Source organism: Protopterus annectens, chromosome 5.part0, assembly GCF_019279795.1.
Source record: "Protopterus annectens isolate FY-2018-M chromosome 5.part0, PAN1.0, whole genome shotgun sequence".
Classification (NCBI taxonomy): domain Eukaryota; kingdom Metazoa; phylum Chordata; order Ceratodontiformes; family Protopteridae; genus Protopterus; species Protopterus annectens.
The window spans coordinates 1,471,540,444-1,471,555,116 of record NC_056735.1 but is presented as its reverse complement, the minus strand read 5'-3'; the positions used below and the strand labels follow the sequence as shown (position 1 = coordinate 1,471,555,116).

General features: G+C 42.8%; 1 protein-coding gene across 1 annotated transcript in view; it reads left to right on the top strand.

The window, feature by feature from the left end:
- Window positions 1-14,673, top strand: part of LOC122802388 (serine/threonine-protein kinase 24) — a 1,288,879-nt gene that overhangs the window by 972,944 nt on the left and 301,262 nt on the right. The window contains exon 7 of the mRNA XM_044072014.1: window positions 13,453-13,598. Coding sequence (XP_043927949.1) covers window positions 13,453-13,598 — 146 coding nt within the window. The remainder of the gene's footprint in view (window positions 1-13,452; window positions 13,599-14,673) is intronic.

Genomic DNA, 14,673 nt, shown 5'->3' with positions numbered 1-14,673 from the left:
AGCTCCAACTCCAGCCTGGGACCTCAACTTTGTATTGGAAAAACTCGCCCTTCCTCCTTTAGAGCCAGCTGCCACTGCGGACTTAAAATTCCTTTCTTGGAAAACAGCTTTCCTTTTAGCAATCACTTCAGCAAGAAGGGTATCTGAATTACAGGCCCTCATGGCAGTGGAGCCTTTCATCATTTTTCATGCGGACAAGGTGTCCCCCAGGACCAATCCCTCCTTCATGCCCAAGGTGGTATCCAGTGTGGCCCTTAATCAGTCCATACATTTGCCAACCTTCTTTCCTAATCCACAGAACAAAGGGGAATGGATTCTGCACTCCTTAGACATGCACAGAAAACTTCAATTCTACTTGGACAGAACTAAACCTCAAAGGAAATCTGATCAACTTCTGGTGGCATTTGCTGCAGGGACAGAGGGGAAGGCTATTTCAAAGCAAACCATTTCCAAATGGATAGGCCATTGCATTCTTTTTTGCTACGAACACCATGGAAAACCTATCCCACAGGGGATCAGACCCCACTCTACCAGGGTTGCACCTACCTCTACAGCCTTTCTCAGGGGCGTCCCTACCAGGGACATCCTAGAAGCTGCTACTTGGAGTTCTGTACATACATTCACCAAACATTACCATCTGCCAATTTTCTCTAAATCCAGAGCTGGCTTTGCCACTGCAGTCTTGCAGGGCCCTTTAGCAGGTCCTAATTCTATTTAAATTCCTCCTCCCATCCTTAGCTTTGGGAATCTACCCAAAAGTGATGACTGCAACAGTGAAACATGAAGAACATAGTACAGTTGTGTACACTTACCATAAATTTAGATGTCCGAGTGTATTCACTGTTGCAGTCCTGGTTACCCTCCCTCCAACCCCTTCTTTTTCTTTTTTGGATATACCTCTACTTTCCTTTACTATCTTCAAAAGCTTTTTGGTGTATTTGCTTTTTTGTTGGAGGTATAACCTTGTATATTTATAGATTTAATTGCTTCCCATTAAGGGGGGCACCTGACATCTGGGGCAAGAAAAACTGATGTAATGGCGTCGGCTGCATGTTTTATACACCTGACGAGCTGACGTCATGGAAGAAAGGACAGCAACTGACACAGGACCCAAGACTTTGTTAATCAGGCAAGCAGGTAACCCAAAAGTGATGACTGCAACAGTGAATACACTCAAAACATCTACATTTATGGTAAGTGTACATAACTGTACTTTTCCCTTCCTCCTACCTCACCTGTTACAACCTCCTTGGATCCTGGACACTCGTCAGGACCTAATGTCTCACCCACAAGGGCTGACTCCCCCAAATCTATCCACCCTCAAGCTGACAGCTTGGTTTCTCCACTTCTGTTAGTTGCCAGACAAGAAACTCTCTCCTCTTCTGTCCAGAATATTATTCTGGCCTCCCACAAACCATCCACCAGAAAACTCTACAGAAATAAGTGGAAAAGATTCGCTATCTGGTCGAATAATTAGATGCTAGACCCTTTTTCAACTCTTACAGCCACCATTTTTCACCATCTCTCTTAGTTGTTTTACAATGGGGCGTCAGCCTCTACTATTCAAGTCCATTTAGCAGCTGTTTCCAATTTCCATAACGATTCAGATGGAGTCCCTCTTATCTCCACCCGACTCTGCAAGACCCTTCTCAAGGGAGTTTTCCATAGTAGACCTCCTATCAGGTAGCCTGTAGAGACATGGAATCTCTCCCAGGTTCTCCAGTGTCTCTGTCTACCTCCCTTTGAGCCTGCCGCGACGTAATCTAAAATTCCTGTCATGAAATCTTTGTTTTTGGTGGCGATCACATCAGCCAGATGGATATCTGAGTTACAAGCCTTATGCATCAAGAGCCCGTATCTAATCTTTCATAAGGACAAGAGTATCCCTTCGTACTAACCCATCTTTTCTCTCCAAAGTGGTTTCCGACTTCTCTATTAACCAGTCCATTGAGCTGCCTGTATTTTCCCAAACTACTCAAACAAAGGGGAATACTGCCTTCATTCATTGGACGTACATAGACAACTACGTTTCTAGCTAGGCATGATTAAGTCCTTTTGCAAGTAGGACCAACCTTTCATTTCTTTTTCTGGTCCTAGACTGGGATGTGCTGTTTCTAAAGTTACTTTATCAAAATGGCTCAGAGATTGCATTACCTTTGCATTTTCCCTTACGAATGAATCCAAACCTGATCAAATCAAAGCTCATTCAACTAGGGCCATCACAACTTCGGTTGCCTTCCTTTCCAGGGCTTCCATGGATGACATTTGTGCAGCAGCCATTTGGGCTAAACCTCATACCTTCATCAAGCATTACAAGTTGGATCTGGTCTTCAGGGGAAGAGCAGCCTTCGGCTCAATGGTTCTCAGGAATGTTCTTCCATAAGGGCCACCCAGGTTTTCCAAGTAGCTTGGGATTCTGTCCCATCAGTGATGAATAGGAAGAAGATTAACAACTTTAGATAAAGAAGTTATGTCTTACCATAACATTCCATCTGAGTTGTTGATGATCTTCCAGTCATCACACCCTCCCTCACCAAAGACTCCTGGCAGATCTTCTGGGTCCTTGTGGTGTTTCAGGGTTTCTGCGCAGAGATGGCCTCTTTCTTTCTGTTTCTTCTATATGTTGCATGCAAATTCAGTCTGAGATAATTGGGAGAAGGGCATTGTGGGTAGCAGCTTAGCTCGAGAGTTTTTGGTGTACGTGAGCTTGGTATTAGGCCGACTCTGTTCCGAGGGTTCAGAACCAAACCCATCAGTGATGACTGGAAGAAGATCAACAACTCAGATGGAACGTTATGGTAAGGCATAACTTCTTTTTTCCAAATGGAAAAGGTTTTCCATCTGGTCTCTCAAGAAGGATTTACAACCACTGTTGGGGATGTTCCAGTGGTCCTGTCCTCCCTGTGTTAATTACTTGAAGAGTGGGCTGTCGTACTCTTCAGTGAAAGCTTATCTTTCTGCTATTTCTGCTTGTCTGTCTCCCCCTTTAGCTTCCAAGTTGGAAGTTAAACTCTTCTTAAAAGGCGTCCGTCACATCAGGCCACAAAGGAAACCAGTTCCCTCTCTTTGGGATCTCAACTTTGTCCTAGAAAAACGTACTCTGGCCTCTTTTCAGTCAGCAAGCTCTGCTTTCTCACGACACTACACTTGGTAAACGGTCCTTCTCGTGGCCATTACTTCTGCCAGATGGGTGTCTGCGTTACAGGCTCTTACGTCCTACTTCTCCCTTCACAGTTTTCCACAGAGATAGGGTTCCCTAAATACTAACCCCTCCTTTATGCACAAGGTGGTTAATGAGTTATCTGTCAATCAGTCCACCAATCTTCCAACCTTTTTCTTCTCTCCCCAATCCTCTAACAAGAGGATACTACACACCTTAGATGTGCACAGGCAACTCAGATATTTGGATAAAACCAAACCAATTTGGAGATCTAACAACCTGTTTGATTCCAATCACCCAAGGGCCCTGGGCTAAACTGTTTCCAAGCAGATTATTTCCACATGGATTTCCAAAACTGTTTCCTTCTGTTATGTGGCTCATGGAAAAAAATCTACCCTCACCTGTTAGGGCACATTCCACTAGAGCAGTTGCTTCCTCTGTTGCCTTCTTTAAAGGCCTGAACACTTCCTCTATCGTGGAAGCAGCTACTTGGTCCTCTGCCCATACTTTCAAGAAACATTATAAACTTGATGGCATTTCCAGGCCAGAACTGGTTTTGCCAGGGCTATTCTGCATGGGTTTGTGGAGAATATTTCTGCTGTCTGCCCATTTTTCTCTTCTGCATGAGCTTTGGTACTCTCCCTCATGTTATGAATACTGCAGAATATGAATAGAAGGACATAGAATAGCTATGTAAAATCTTATAATAACTATAGATGTCCTTTTCCATATGCTGCAGTATTACTTTCCCCCCTCCTTCCCCCTGATGCTTGCCTGCCCACTGGTGGCATGTTTTCCTTACCTTGGATCAGGCTGGTGCTTTTAATGGCATTCAGTTCTAAGGTCTGGTATGTGCTGACATTGGTTTTATACCTCTCAGTTTATGATCAACGTACATTTTGGATACCATGCAATATTGCAAGTACCACATAGTAGAGTTAGACTTTTGTATACTGTCCGGATGTACAAGTCACCCAGAGACGGACTCCCTTGTGTTATGAATACTGTAGCATATAGAAGAGAAGGACATCTATGGTTATGGTAACATTTTACACAACTGTTCTTTCCTCCTCATAGCTTCAAATACCTGTTGAACATTGTTACTGAACCTAAGCAAGCATCTCTGCCTCCCGTTTCATTTTTTTCTCTGGGGTTCAGTTCATCTTCCTTGTGTGTCAGTCCATCCAAAAAATAAGCCTGACCTCTTGTGTTTCTTAGACACTTGTTATCCAGAACTCCTTTCTGGATTTCCCTCTTTTTATATCCACATTTATGGAAACATGTCAAGCAGTCCTTCTCTTCCTTGTATTTGTCCTCATTGGTACAAAGTCTGGATTTTCTAAGAAGCTGACCTTTAATGGCATGTGATTAAACATGTCTAGGGTGCATGCAATTCCTAGGTAATAAATGATTTTTCCAGCAATCTTTCCTATATATTTGAGTATTGAGATTGCCGTCTATTCCATACTGTAGTGTAATATCTAGAAAATCTATCTTCTCTCTAGAACCACACACTTCAAACTCAAGGAAGGACGTAGTACTGCCAAGATATTCATTAAAATCAAAAAGTTTTTGTTTATTCCGTGTCCATAGAAGGAATATATCATCTACAAATCTCCCGTAGTAAGCTATGCATGTCTTCCATGTATTTAGATTACCAAGGGCATGGTCTCCCATTGGGCCATAGCAATACTGAAGTAACTTATTAGCACATGTAGTGCTGATTGCAGGTCTATATTATATGAATGAAAGTTCATATAATCGAACGCTGTAAACAGCGAAAATGCCGAACTTCGAACCCTTTAGTGTGGGGTCTGCGCCCCCCGCTAATTATATATACCAACTTCGAGATTGCACTACAGAGCGGAAAGGGCAAATTTCCTCATCTTCACTGTACCACGCTCTCACAAAAAACATATAGATGAACGGCATTTTCGCGTATACAGCCGTTTGATATTTTGAACTTTCATTCTTCTAAAAGGAACCCTCCATCACTACCTCCCATTTCTGCCAACAGTGTTAATTCCCATAGATGAAAATGTTCTCTACAGTAATATGTTCTAACATATAAATCTGTGAAATGGTAGTAATATCAAAGATGTTCCCTTACTTTAGAAACTGCCGTGTGGCCTCAATACCAAAGTCATTAGGAATGACCATAAAAAGACTTTTGACGTCCATTTTTACCATTGTCAGATTAGTTTTGTCATTCAAGGACTGAAAACAGTAAAATAACTTCTGTAGAATTTTAAGGAGTGTCCTTCAATACAGTTGTGGCTATGGGGAGTGCTGATTTTAACTTCTGTTCTACAAAAATAGAAGTTGGCCTGCCTCTGTTATCCAACCTGTTCCAGAAACTATAGGATGCATTGGTGGATTACGTCTGTCCTTCTGGATTTTCGGCAGGCCATTAATAATAATCAGGATCAGAGGATGTGTTACCATCAAATAATCATATAAATCCTGTGTTATTACTCTGGTCATTAACAAATCATGGAGAGTATCATACACGTTATTGATCAGTTTGTTCAACTCCCATTTAGAAATTTTCATATATGCCTTCTTATCACTCAGCATATCCAATATTCTGTTGCTGTAATCAGTGCTGTCTAGAACAACAGTGGCTCCCCTTTTATCGGCTGGTTTTATCACAATGCTGTCATTATTTGATAGTTCCTGTAAAACATTCTTTTCATCAATATTCAGATTATAAAAGTCATTGCGACTCCTGTTTCGAAGCTGAGATACTTCAGTCTCACAGACTCTGGTGGACATCTCAACTGCCGGGTGGAGCAGGGGACAAATGTGCTCTGCTTCTTTAGAATGTTAGTCAAATCATTGCTGTCATTGAAGTACTTAATGTCCATTACAAACTCATTAAGTCTGGAGGGAAGTGCAGGAATTAGAGAGACCCTTATTTAGTACAGACCTTTGTGCTCCATTGCAGTACATTGTGAAATGTAGACTAAAAGAGATTCTCTTTCATCTATTTCCTCTGCTGTCAGGTGGAAGTCTTTCACCTTTTCCTGCCTCTGCTGATGGAACAATTCTTCTTCTATGGTTGGTAGTGTTTCAGCAGTACAGGCAGCTAAGGAAAAAAAAACAATGTGTATTGCAGTCTTTAGGTCTAGCTCCTGCAATGACATCTCCTTCATTATTGCTCGTAATTTTATCAGTTTTCTCGTCTGTGGTATTAGATTCTAGGCTTCGATGACAGCTCTTTGGCTGTCCTAAAGAGGCGGATTTGGAAGTGAGTGACATAGAGCTGGCAGCTGTTGCCTCTCCTTCACCTCTACGATTGTTTATCAGGGAAAATTTGGTGTTTATAGCAGATATAATTGGGCGTCCATCTGCTCCTTGTTCAACTGTTTTATTGTTAAAGTTGTCACTGCCTGCCTGTTGCTTAGGCCAGTCAAACATATTGTCACTTTTGAACTCCATAAAGTCTCTCACTAGTCTCTTACTTTTTTGGGTCATGAGCTTAGTGTCATATATTGTCAAATTCTGATGCAATTCTTCAATTTTAGTTGAAAACATGTTAGACAATACTATATTCTCCATCTCCATTAGCTTACATTCTGTAAAGCTAGCAGCTTCTTCTTCAAAGGGTCAAAAATATTCAATCAGAAGTTTGATTTACTTAAAACTAGATCTGATGTTAGTCTTCATGTAATCCTTGACTGTGGGCTTGGTTCCGAGCCTCGGAACTGACACGGCCATTTACTTCAGCTCGCTCCTTCCAAACTCTTGAGCTAGGCTCTACCAATAATGCTCCTCTCTAAATTACCCCAGTTATTGTTTGCTGCTTCGTGTGTCAGACGCATCCAACCTCTCACAAGCTTTGGAAGTTAGAGTAAGTTTTTCTCCATTTTTTCTTCATGTATTCTACTTTTTCTATTTACGTGCTTTCTTTTTTTCTACCTGCTCCTCTTCTTTTTTTTCTGCGCCTGTGAGTGATCCTTTGCTTTTCCCTTCCCTGTACTGTTAGGTAGTTCCTTTACATACCATTGTTGGTAGTATCCTCTCCCTTTCTTTACTTTTAAGGTAATTCTGCTTACCATTGTTGGTACCTTTCTCCCCTTCTTTCTGTCTATATAAAATAAAATAAGTGTTTTTCCTCCCTTTTCCCTCTTTGTGTGTGTATCTGTGAGTGCGTTAGTGCTAGGCCTTGTTAATCTAGCATGGCTGATAAATCTTCCTGGTTTCAAGAGGTGCCACAAATGTGACAGATATGCCCAATTCGAATGGGCATGTCTGCTGTGTATACTGTTAGGCCCTGTCCACCTTCAGGAGGATTGCGCCATTTGTCATGGTTCTACGCAAGGACCTCGACTGAGTGGGGAAACAAATTAATATTGAAAGGCCTGTTAAAGGGAGACTTTGAGGAAGCCATATCTGGTCCAAGAACTGAAGTCAGCTTGTCATTCTCCTCGTCCTTGTCTTTGAAACCAAAGAAATTATCTCCTCCTGTTCAGAGAAGTTCCTCGGAACTACCTGCCAAATTGACTAAGCAGCCTATGGTGTTGATAGCTTCCACAGCACCGATAGACAAGAATTATTCGTCACCAAGTATTGCTACTGAACAAACACCTGCAGATTTGGTACCAGTGGTTTTATTGGTACCGAAGCAGACTATTTTTATTGCCTCACTGAGAACTACATATTCCCCTTTGGTCGATCCACTTTTGGACAGATCACCAGACAGTTTATGGAACCGAGACCACCTAGGTCTCCTACAGCATTGTCCATTCAGTCCATTGAAAGTATCTCAGAATTGAGCATCATGAGACTTGTCGACCATCTCCTGATGGCAAGGGGATTACCTTTGTCTTCCATTCCCAGCCAACTCTACTCCAGAACCGATCCTTCTTCGACACTGTCACACATTCCTCCTCCAACTCCAAATGAGTCTTTAGAGCACCTGGCACCAACCTGCCCAGCTCCAACTGCCTCTGTTCCGGTTAGACTTTCTTCTCCGGAACTGAGAATTGCCTTGAGTTCCTCCAATTTGTCGGAACCGGAGACCTCCTGGGTCGAGGCTTTGTCTCTGGTTCCAAGGTGCAGGGTTTGAATCTGATTCTTTCAGAGCCTGTCATGCCTCTCTGTGCCTCAGAGTTCGTGGGCTTGACCCACGCTTCTGCTTTGGAGGCAGCTTCGGAGGGCCTTGTCCATTGTGGGCTCGCAGTCCTTGCCATCCCTGTTTGGCCAAGCAACATCTGTATCCCCTCGACCGGAGCTTCCACCAGCCTCATCCCTGGGACAGAGGGCACAAAGCCTCAGAAGTGATCCACCTTGGTGGTTTCCTCTTCCGATACTTCCCCGGAACATCCCACAGAGGAAGTACCTTCGAAGAAAAAGTGCAAGAGGAAGCACTTAGACTGCCCGGAGGAGTCTTTCACTGAGGATACCAATTTTGATGAAGGGGAAGGTTCCCCCAGGTCACCCCTGATGATGTTTCCTTCGAGGGCATCCTGGAAATCCTGAAACAGATGGGTGGCTCGACTTCCCTCCAGCCTTCCTCAGAGGAATTGGTATACCTGGTGGCTTTGCGTGCTCAGCCCTGTACCTCTTGGATCTCTCCACCAGCTGACAAGCTTGTTAAACTGATCTCTCAGTGGGCCTGGATAATTCCCGATTCCATCGAGCCGATCCCCAAGAGGCCTGACCAGATCCTATTTGCCCCTAAGGATGAGCAGCATTGGGCTAAGGGTATCCTTGTAGACACCATGGTGATAGCAGCAGCCACAAAAAAGAAACTTGCAGAAGGAAGTCCTGCTATCCATCCTAACAAGGAGTCTAGGATTATGGATAGGTTTGGAAAGCCCTTTTACGCTTAATCAACCTTTGCTCTCAGGTCTTTGAACTATATGGCGCACTTTACCAGGTTGCAGAGAGATCTGATTAAAGAGCTGTCAGATACTCTTACAGGAGCAGTAGCTGAAGGGGTCCGAGAGAAGGTTACCTCTCAGCTCGCCACCTGTGAATTGATTTCTAACTCGTCCATAAGGCTAATTGGCCATGCAGCTGAAGGGACGAGAACAGCAGCAGGTTCAGGAGTAGCCATCAGAAGACATGCCTGGATGCGCTTGTGTGACTTTGCAGAGCCATTTAAATCTTTTTTCGTCAATGCTCCATTCAACAGATCATCCCTATTTGGACCCAAGGCAAAAGACACTGGCCAAATGTGAGAAAGATGGGAAGGCTGTTTCTGCTGTAGGCATACGTTTCTCCACTCCTCAACGGCCGTACTGTAGGAACCAGAGAAGTGGGAAGCTGTGGTTCAAAAAGGGTCAAGGGCCTTTCCAGGATTCATGTGGCAAGGACTTCTCCCGGTGCAGAGGGGGAAACAACAATGGAAGACACCATTCTGGAAGCAAAGGTGGCCCGCAGAACCAGGGGTCCAGAGATTCCTTCTCTGGTAACTCCTACCAGCGCTCCTGAATGGAAGCCCGATTGCCTTCCTGTGGAGGTAGTTGGCTGATGATTATCCCTGCACCAATCTGCTCTGGATTATTTCCAGAGGTTACATCATTCCCTTTTCGATGAATCCAAAAATAAAAAAAAGACTCCTAGACATTCCATCCAGTCACAGGGAAGCAACAGTCGTAGAAATTCAAAAATTGCTTGAAAAAAGTTATCCAAGAAATCCCACCAGACCAGAGGGGGGCTGGGTTTTACTCAAGATTCTTTTTAGTGCCCAAAAAACAGAGGACTGGAGACCCATTTTAGATCTCAGCCAGTTCAACAAGTCAGTTTAGCAAACCAAGTTTCAGATAGTCTTGGTACAGTCAATACTTCCTTTCTTGGAAAAAGACAGTTGGATGTGCTCTGTAGATCTTCAGGATGCGTATTACCATATAAAAATGGACAAACGTTCCAGAAGATTCCTGTGCTTCCGGCTGGGACCCAGTTACTTTCAGTTCAGATCACTGCCCTTTGGTCTTACCACAGCCCCCAGGCGTTTACCAAATGCATGGCAGTGGTAGCAGCTTATCTCAGACTGCAGGGATTTTGAGTTTTTCCTTCTCTCGACGACTGGCTCCTTACCGCTACTACCAGGCGTCGACACATAAGGGCAAGATTATACCCAACATCTTTGCACTTCATTAGGCATTACAATAAATTATGAAAAGTCAAATCTGCAACCCTCACAACAGCTGAAATTTATCAGAGCTCTGTTTAAACACAGTTATGGGAATTGCTTCACTCCCAGTAGAAAGGCTCCAAAAGATCAGATCACAAGTAAACCATATTGTTCAGAACAGAAGTATTCCAGCCAGACTCATCTTACAGGTGCTAGGCTCAATGGCAGCCTCAAGTACTCTAGTTCCTTTGGCCAGATATCACATGCAGATTCTCCAGTGGCTTCTGACCTCCCAGTGGTCATTATTGAATCAGCCGATATCGCATCACACCTTGCTCTCCAATCGCTGCGGACAAGACCTGTCTGGGTGACTCCATTCCGTTGAGATCCTTTCGGGCTGTCCTTTCCTTCTTCTACAGCCCCAAGCCATAGTGACCATGGATACTTTGCAGATGGGGGGGCATTATCTGGGAATGACAATCCAAGGCACTTGGTCCCAACTGGAGGCCAGTTTACACATCAGTGTTCTAGAGATGAGGGGAGTGCTCTTAGCATTGCAAGCATTTCAAGATGCCTTTCCCCTGGGAACAGTGACAGTTCAGACGGGCAGCATGTTGGCAGTCTGGTACATCAACAAACAGAGGAACCAAATCTTATCCACTTTGTCTACAAGCCCTCGGAGTTTGGCAATGGACGATTTCTTCCAACCGCTTTCTCACGGCAATGCATATTCCGAGGAGCCTCCAACATGATAGTGGACATGTTGAGCAGAACTATTCTGATGCCTCACAAGTAGTCTCTCAGTCCTGTGGTGATGGAAAAGATTTTCCATCACTGGGGCCACCCTTGCTGTGATCTGTTTGTGCCCCCTCTGAACAACAAGTGCAGTAGTTACTGTGCTCTGATCCCCCCTCCAGTGGAGTCACCCAGAGATGCTCTTCTCCACGATTGACCCCCTGGTCTCCTTTATGCCTTTCCCCCAGCTCCTCTGATATCTCAGCTTCTAAAGAAAGCCCAAGAGGTTGAAGAACACAATTGTCCTCCTTGCTACGTTCTGTCCTTGACAAGTTTGGATTTGATGTTGTCAATCTTCATTTATTCTTCACAGTAGGGATTCGGTTCCAGTCCTCGGAACCAGCTGGGCCATTGTACAGCTTGTGCCAGCCAAAAACTCTTGAGCCAAGTCTCTACTCACAATGCCCCTGTGTATGTTACCTCAGATCTTGTTTGTCGCTCTGCCAACAAGACGTGTCAGCCTTTCTCTCAGCTAAGTGTTTTATAATTTCTAAATTTCTTGAGATAGTTTAAAAAATGTTCTCCCTAATTCTCCTATTTTTTCTCAACATCTCTCTTATGTGTGTGTATAGAGCTTGCTGATTGGCTAGAGATTTAATTTTATGTTTAACTTAAATGTTATTTAAATGTGGAAAGTAATAGTTATGGTTGGATTAGCTGAAGATTACTTGTTTGAAGTGTGTGTGTCTGTGTGTGTGTAACTTAAATGTTTTTTAAATGTGGAAAGTAATAGTTATGGTTGGATTAGCTGAAGATGACGACTTGTTTGAAGTGTGTGTGTGTGTGTGTGTGTGTGTGTGTGTGTGTGTGTGTGTGTGTGTGTGTGTGTGTGTGTGTGTGTGAACACTGCCTGATCTGTAAATTGAAATAAACATATGGACTGTACATTGGCTCTCTCTTCTTTCTTAAATTAATGGTCTTTCTGTCAAAGAAAGAAGAATGACATGCACATTTTTTATTACATTTAAGTATTCTGGGGTCCTCTTTATGAGCCTGGATAGAAGGGATCAGGAGATGGACCAACAGATGGGTATAGCAGCAGCAGTACTACAAGCACCGTGTACTAGACAGTAGTGATAAAGCAGGAGCTGAGTTCTAGGCTGAAACTGTCAATTTAACAGTCAGGCTTTGCCCTTATCCTTTCCTTTGATCACAAGGTTTGAGTAGTGATCAAAAGACAATGATCCTGGATACAAGTGGCAAAATGAGGCCACTCTGTAGGGTTGCAGGGCTCACTCTGTCCATGTCAAGAGTGAAAAGCAGGACAATCTGGGACCGTTTCAGAGAAGAGCTTTCTCTCCTTCAGATCAAAAAGAGACAGTGGAGGTGGTTTGGGTGCATATTGAGGATATCACTGGTTGCTTCCAGCTGGAGATGTGACAGGTACAGCCCACTGGAAGTAGGCCTCATTGTAGAACTAGTAGACACAGGCGCAATTCTGTACTTCAAGCTTTTCTGGGAATGCATGGGGATCTCTTAGGATAACTGAAGACTGTTGCTGAAAAGAAAGAAGTCTGGCATGTTTTGCTGAGTTTGTTGCGACTGCAACACCTCACCAGGAAAAAATGGATTGGTGGCAGATGTATTTTGTTGATACCCAAGAAATTATTTTGTTATAAAATGTGTGTGATGTCACTGAATTGTACTGCCTGTTTTTTATTCTTTGTCTTTTTCTTCCTCTGCCCGCTGAGCAATGATTCTTCCTTAATGGCATATGAGCCCATTCATTCCATGACAGTGAGGGTCATACTCGTAACTCCCAGGGTGGGAGCTTTGTATATGGGGCCATCATTTCTGCAGGCATTGAGGACATTTGTGCATTGAAAGTGCCCTAACCACTAAACAGTTGTTAAAAAGCCTTCTTGAAGAAAATATTTTATATATTTATATTCACAAATGTAACCAAAGAATAAGTTAATGCTGTCTGTGAAGTTTTATATATTTATATTCACAAATGTAACCAAAGAATAAGTTAATGCTGTCTGTGAAGTCTGCTTTCTGTCAGTCTTTCTATGAATACATTTTGTGGATTCTTTTGAGGTTTCATAAATGATACTTTTTCACCCAGATTTCATACAAGATGAAAATAGGCCAGAGCAGACATTAATTAATTTTACTGTCTTTTGATACTTTATACGAACTTCCCTTTTTCACTGTTACTTTTCAAACTCTTTTTTCTGGGTTACACTTCTGATTTTGCCTTAACTTACAAATGCTTTACTTTATAATTAAACATTTCTAAACACTTTACTGTTTCTTAACCAAGACTAATTTTAGCTAAGGCAGCTACAACTCGCACACACATACAAAAAGAGACCGTTTACTTTATGCCATTGTAATATTAAGGAAATGAAACTATATTAACTCTTCTGTAAGTTTTTTATATCACTAAGAGGTTGACTTTGTTTTTCAGAGGCCTACAGCAAAGGAATTGGTGAAACACAAATTTATATTGAGGAATTCAAAAAAAACATCATATCTTACAGAGCTTATCGACAGGTACAAGAGGTGGAAGGCAGAGCAGACCCATGATGACTCTAGCTCAGATGAGTCTGATACGTAAGTCTTAGATGAAAGTTACTTGTTGATGTCTGCCTTCCTTTTATTATATTTGTACTGGGTTAGTCAAAATATTTGTTTGAAGTCTACCTTTATGAGCAGGCTGTTCTATAATTCTGGATGCATAATATCTTGTTTTTATTTGATTGGTTGTCTGGAATGTCAGGATCACCTCTTTTGCTTTAGATTAGGTAAGGACAATGTGTAACCAAACTTCATAATTAAACGTCTCAAGAAAGACTGAACCGTTAGTCATGTTAAAGCCACGTGGATCATCATAGTCATTGCACACCATTAATAAGTTCACATGTTAATAACTGCTTGCACATCCTCAGATGTTCTTTGTAAGAACCAAAGCTACAGTAGTATTTCGTATTCAGAGGATTTTACCAGAGGAAGATGTTTTTTCTTTTCCGTATTCCAGCTCTGTATTGGACATAGCTCACATATTTAGTTCTTCCCTTACTGACAGCAGACTGGCACACAACTTGTAAGAATGAGATGGATGTGCCATTACTCAATTCTTTGTGCCACAAAGAAGCGATTAGCTACCCAGTTTGGGAAGTTCTTATTGGCTTTGTTGTCTTTGTGAGTAGTATAGCTGGTTTGGACTGTTGAACTGACCCCTCCCGCCCCCCCTTGGCTGACCTGGTGTGATTGAACTGTACAGTTCCCTACAAAACGGTGTCTACAGGACTGCAATCAACATTCTCTCAGCATTTAAACAGATTGAACTCTACAGTTCCCTACAAAACGGTGTCTACAGGACTGCAATCAGTTTCTCTCAGCATTTAAACAAAGTAGGTTGCACACACTAAAAGCATTTGTTAAGCTTTCACTTTCAGTGCTGTGTAATTAAGCAGGTCACCATATTGGTCGGCCATAGGGCTCTTTTTTTTCTACTTGAGTGGTTGCCTCCTTCCCCTGTAACTTAAGTAAATTGACTCTTACATTAAGAGCTATAACACTTACCTTATAGCTTTAGGACACCTTAGGAAACCTTGTAAACTGCAATAGCCCCACTACGTTCGCCCTCGCTACACTCGGGCTCTCTTCGCTCCCCTCCCTGCCTCTG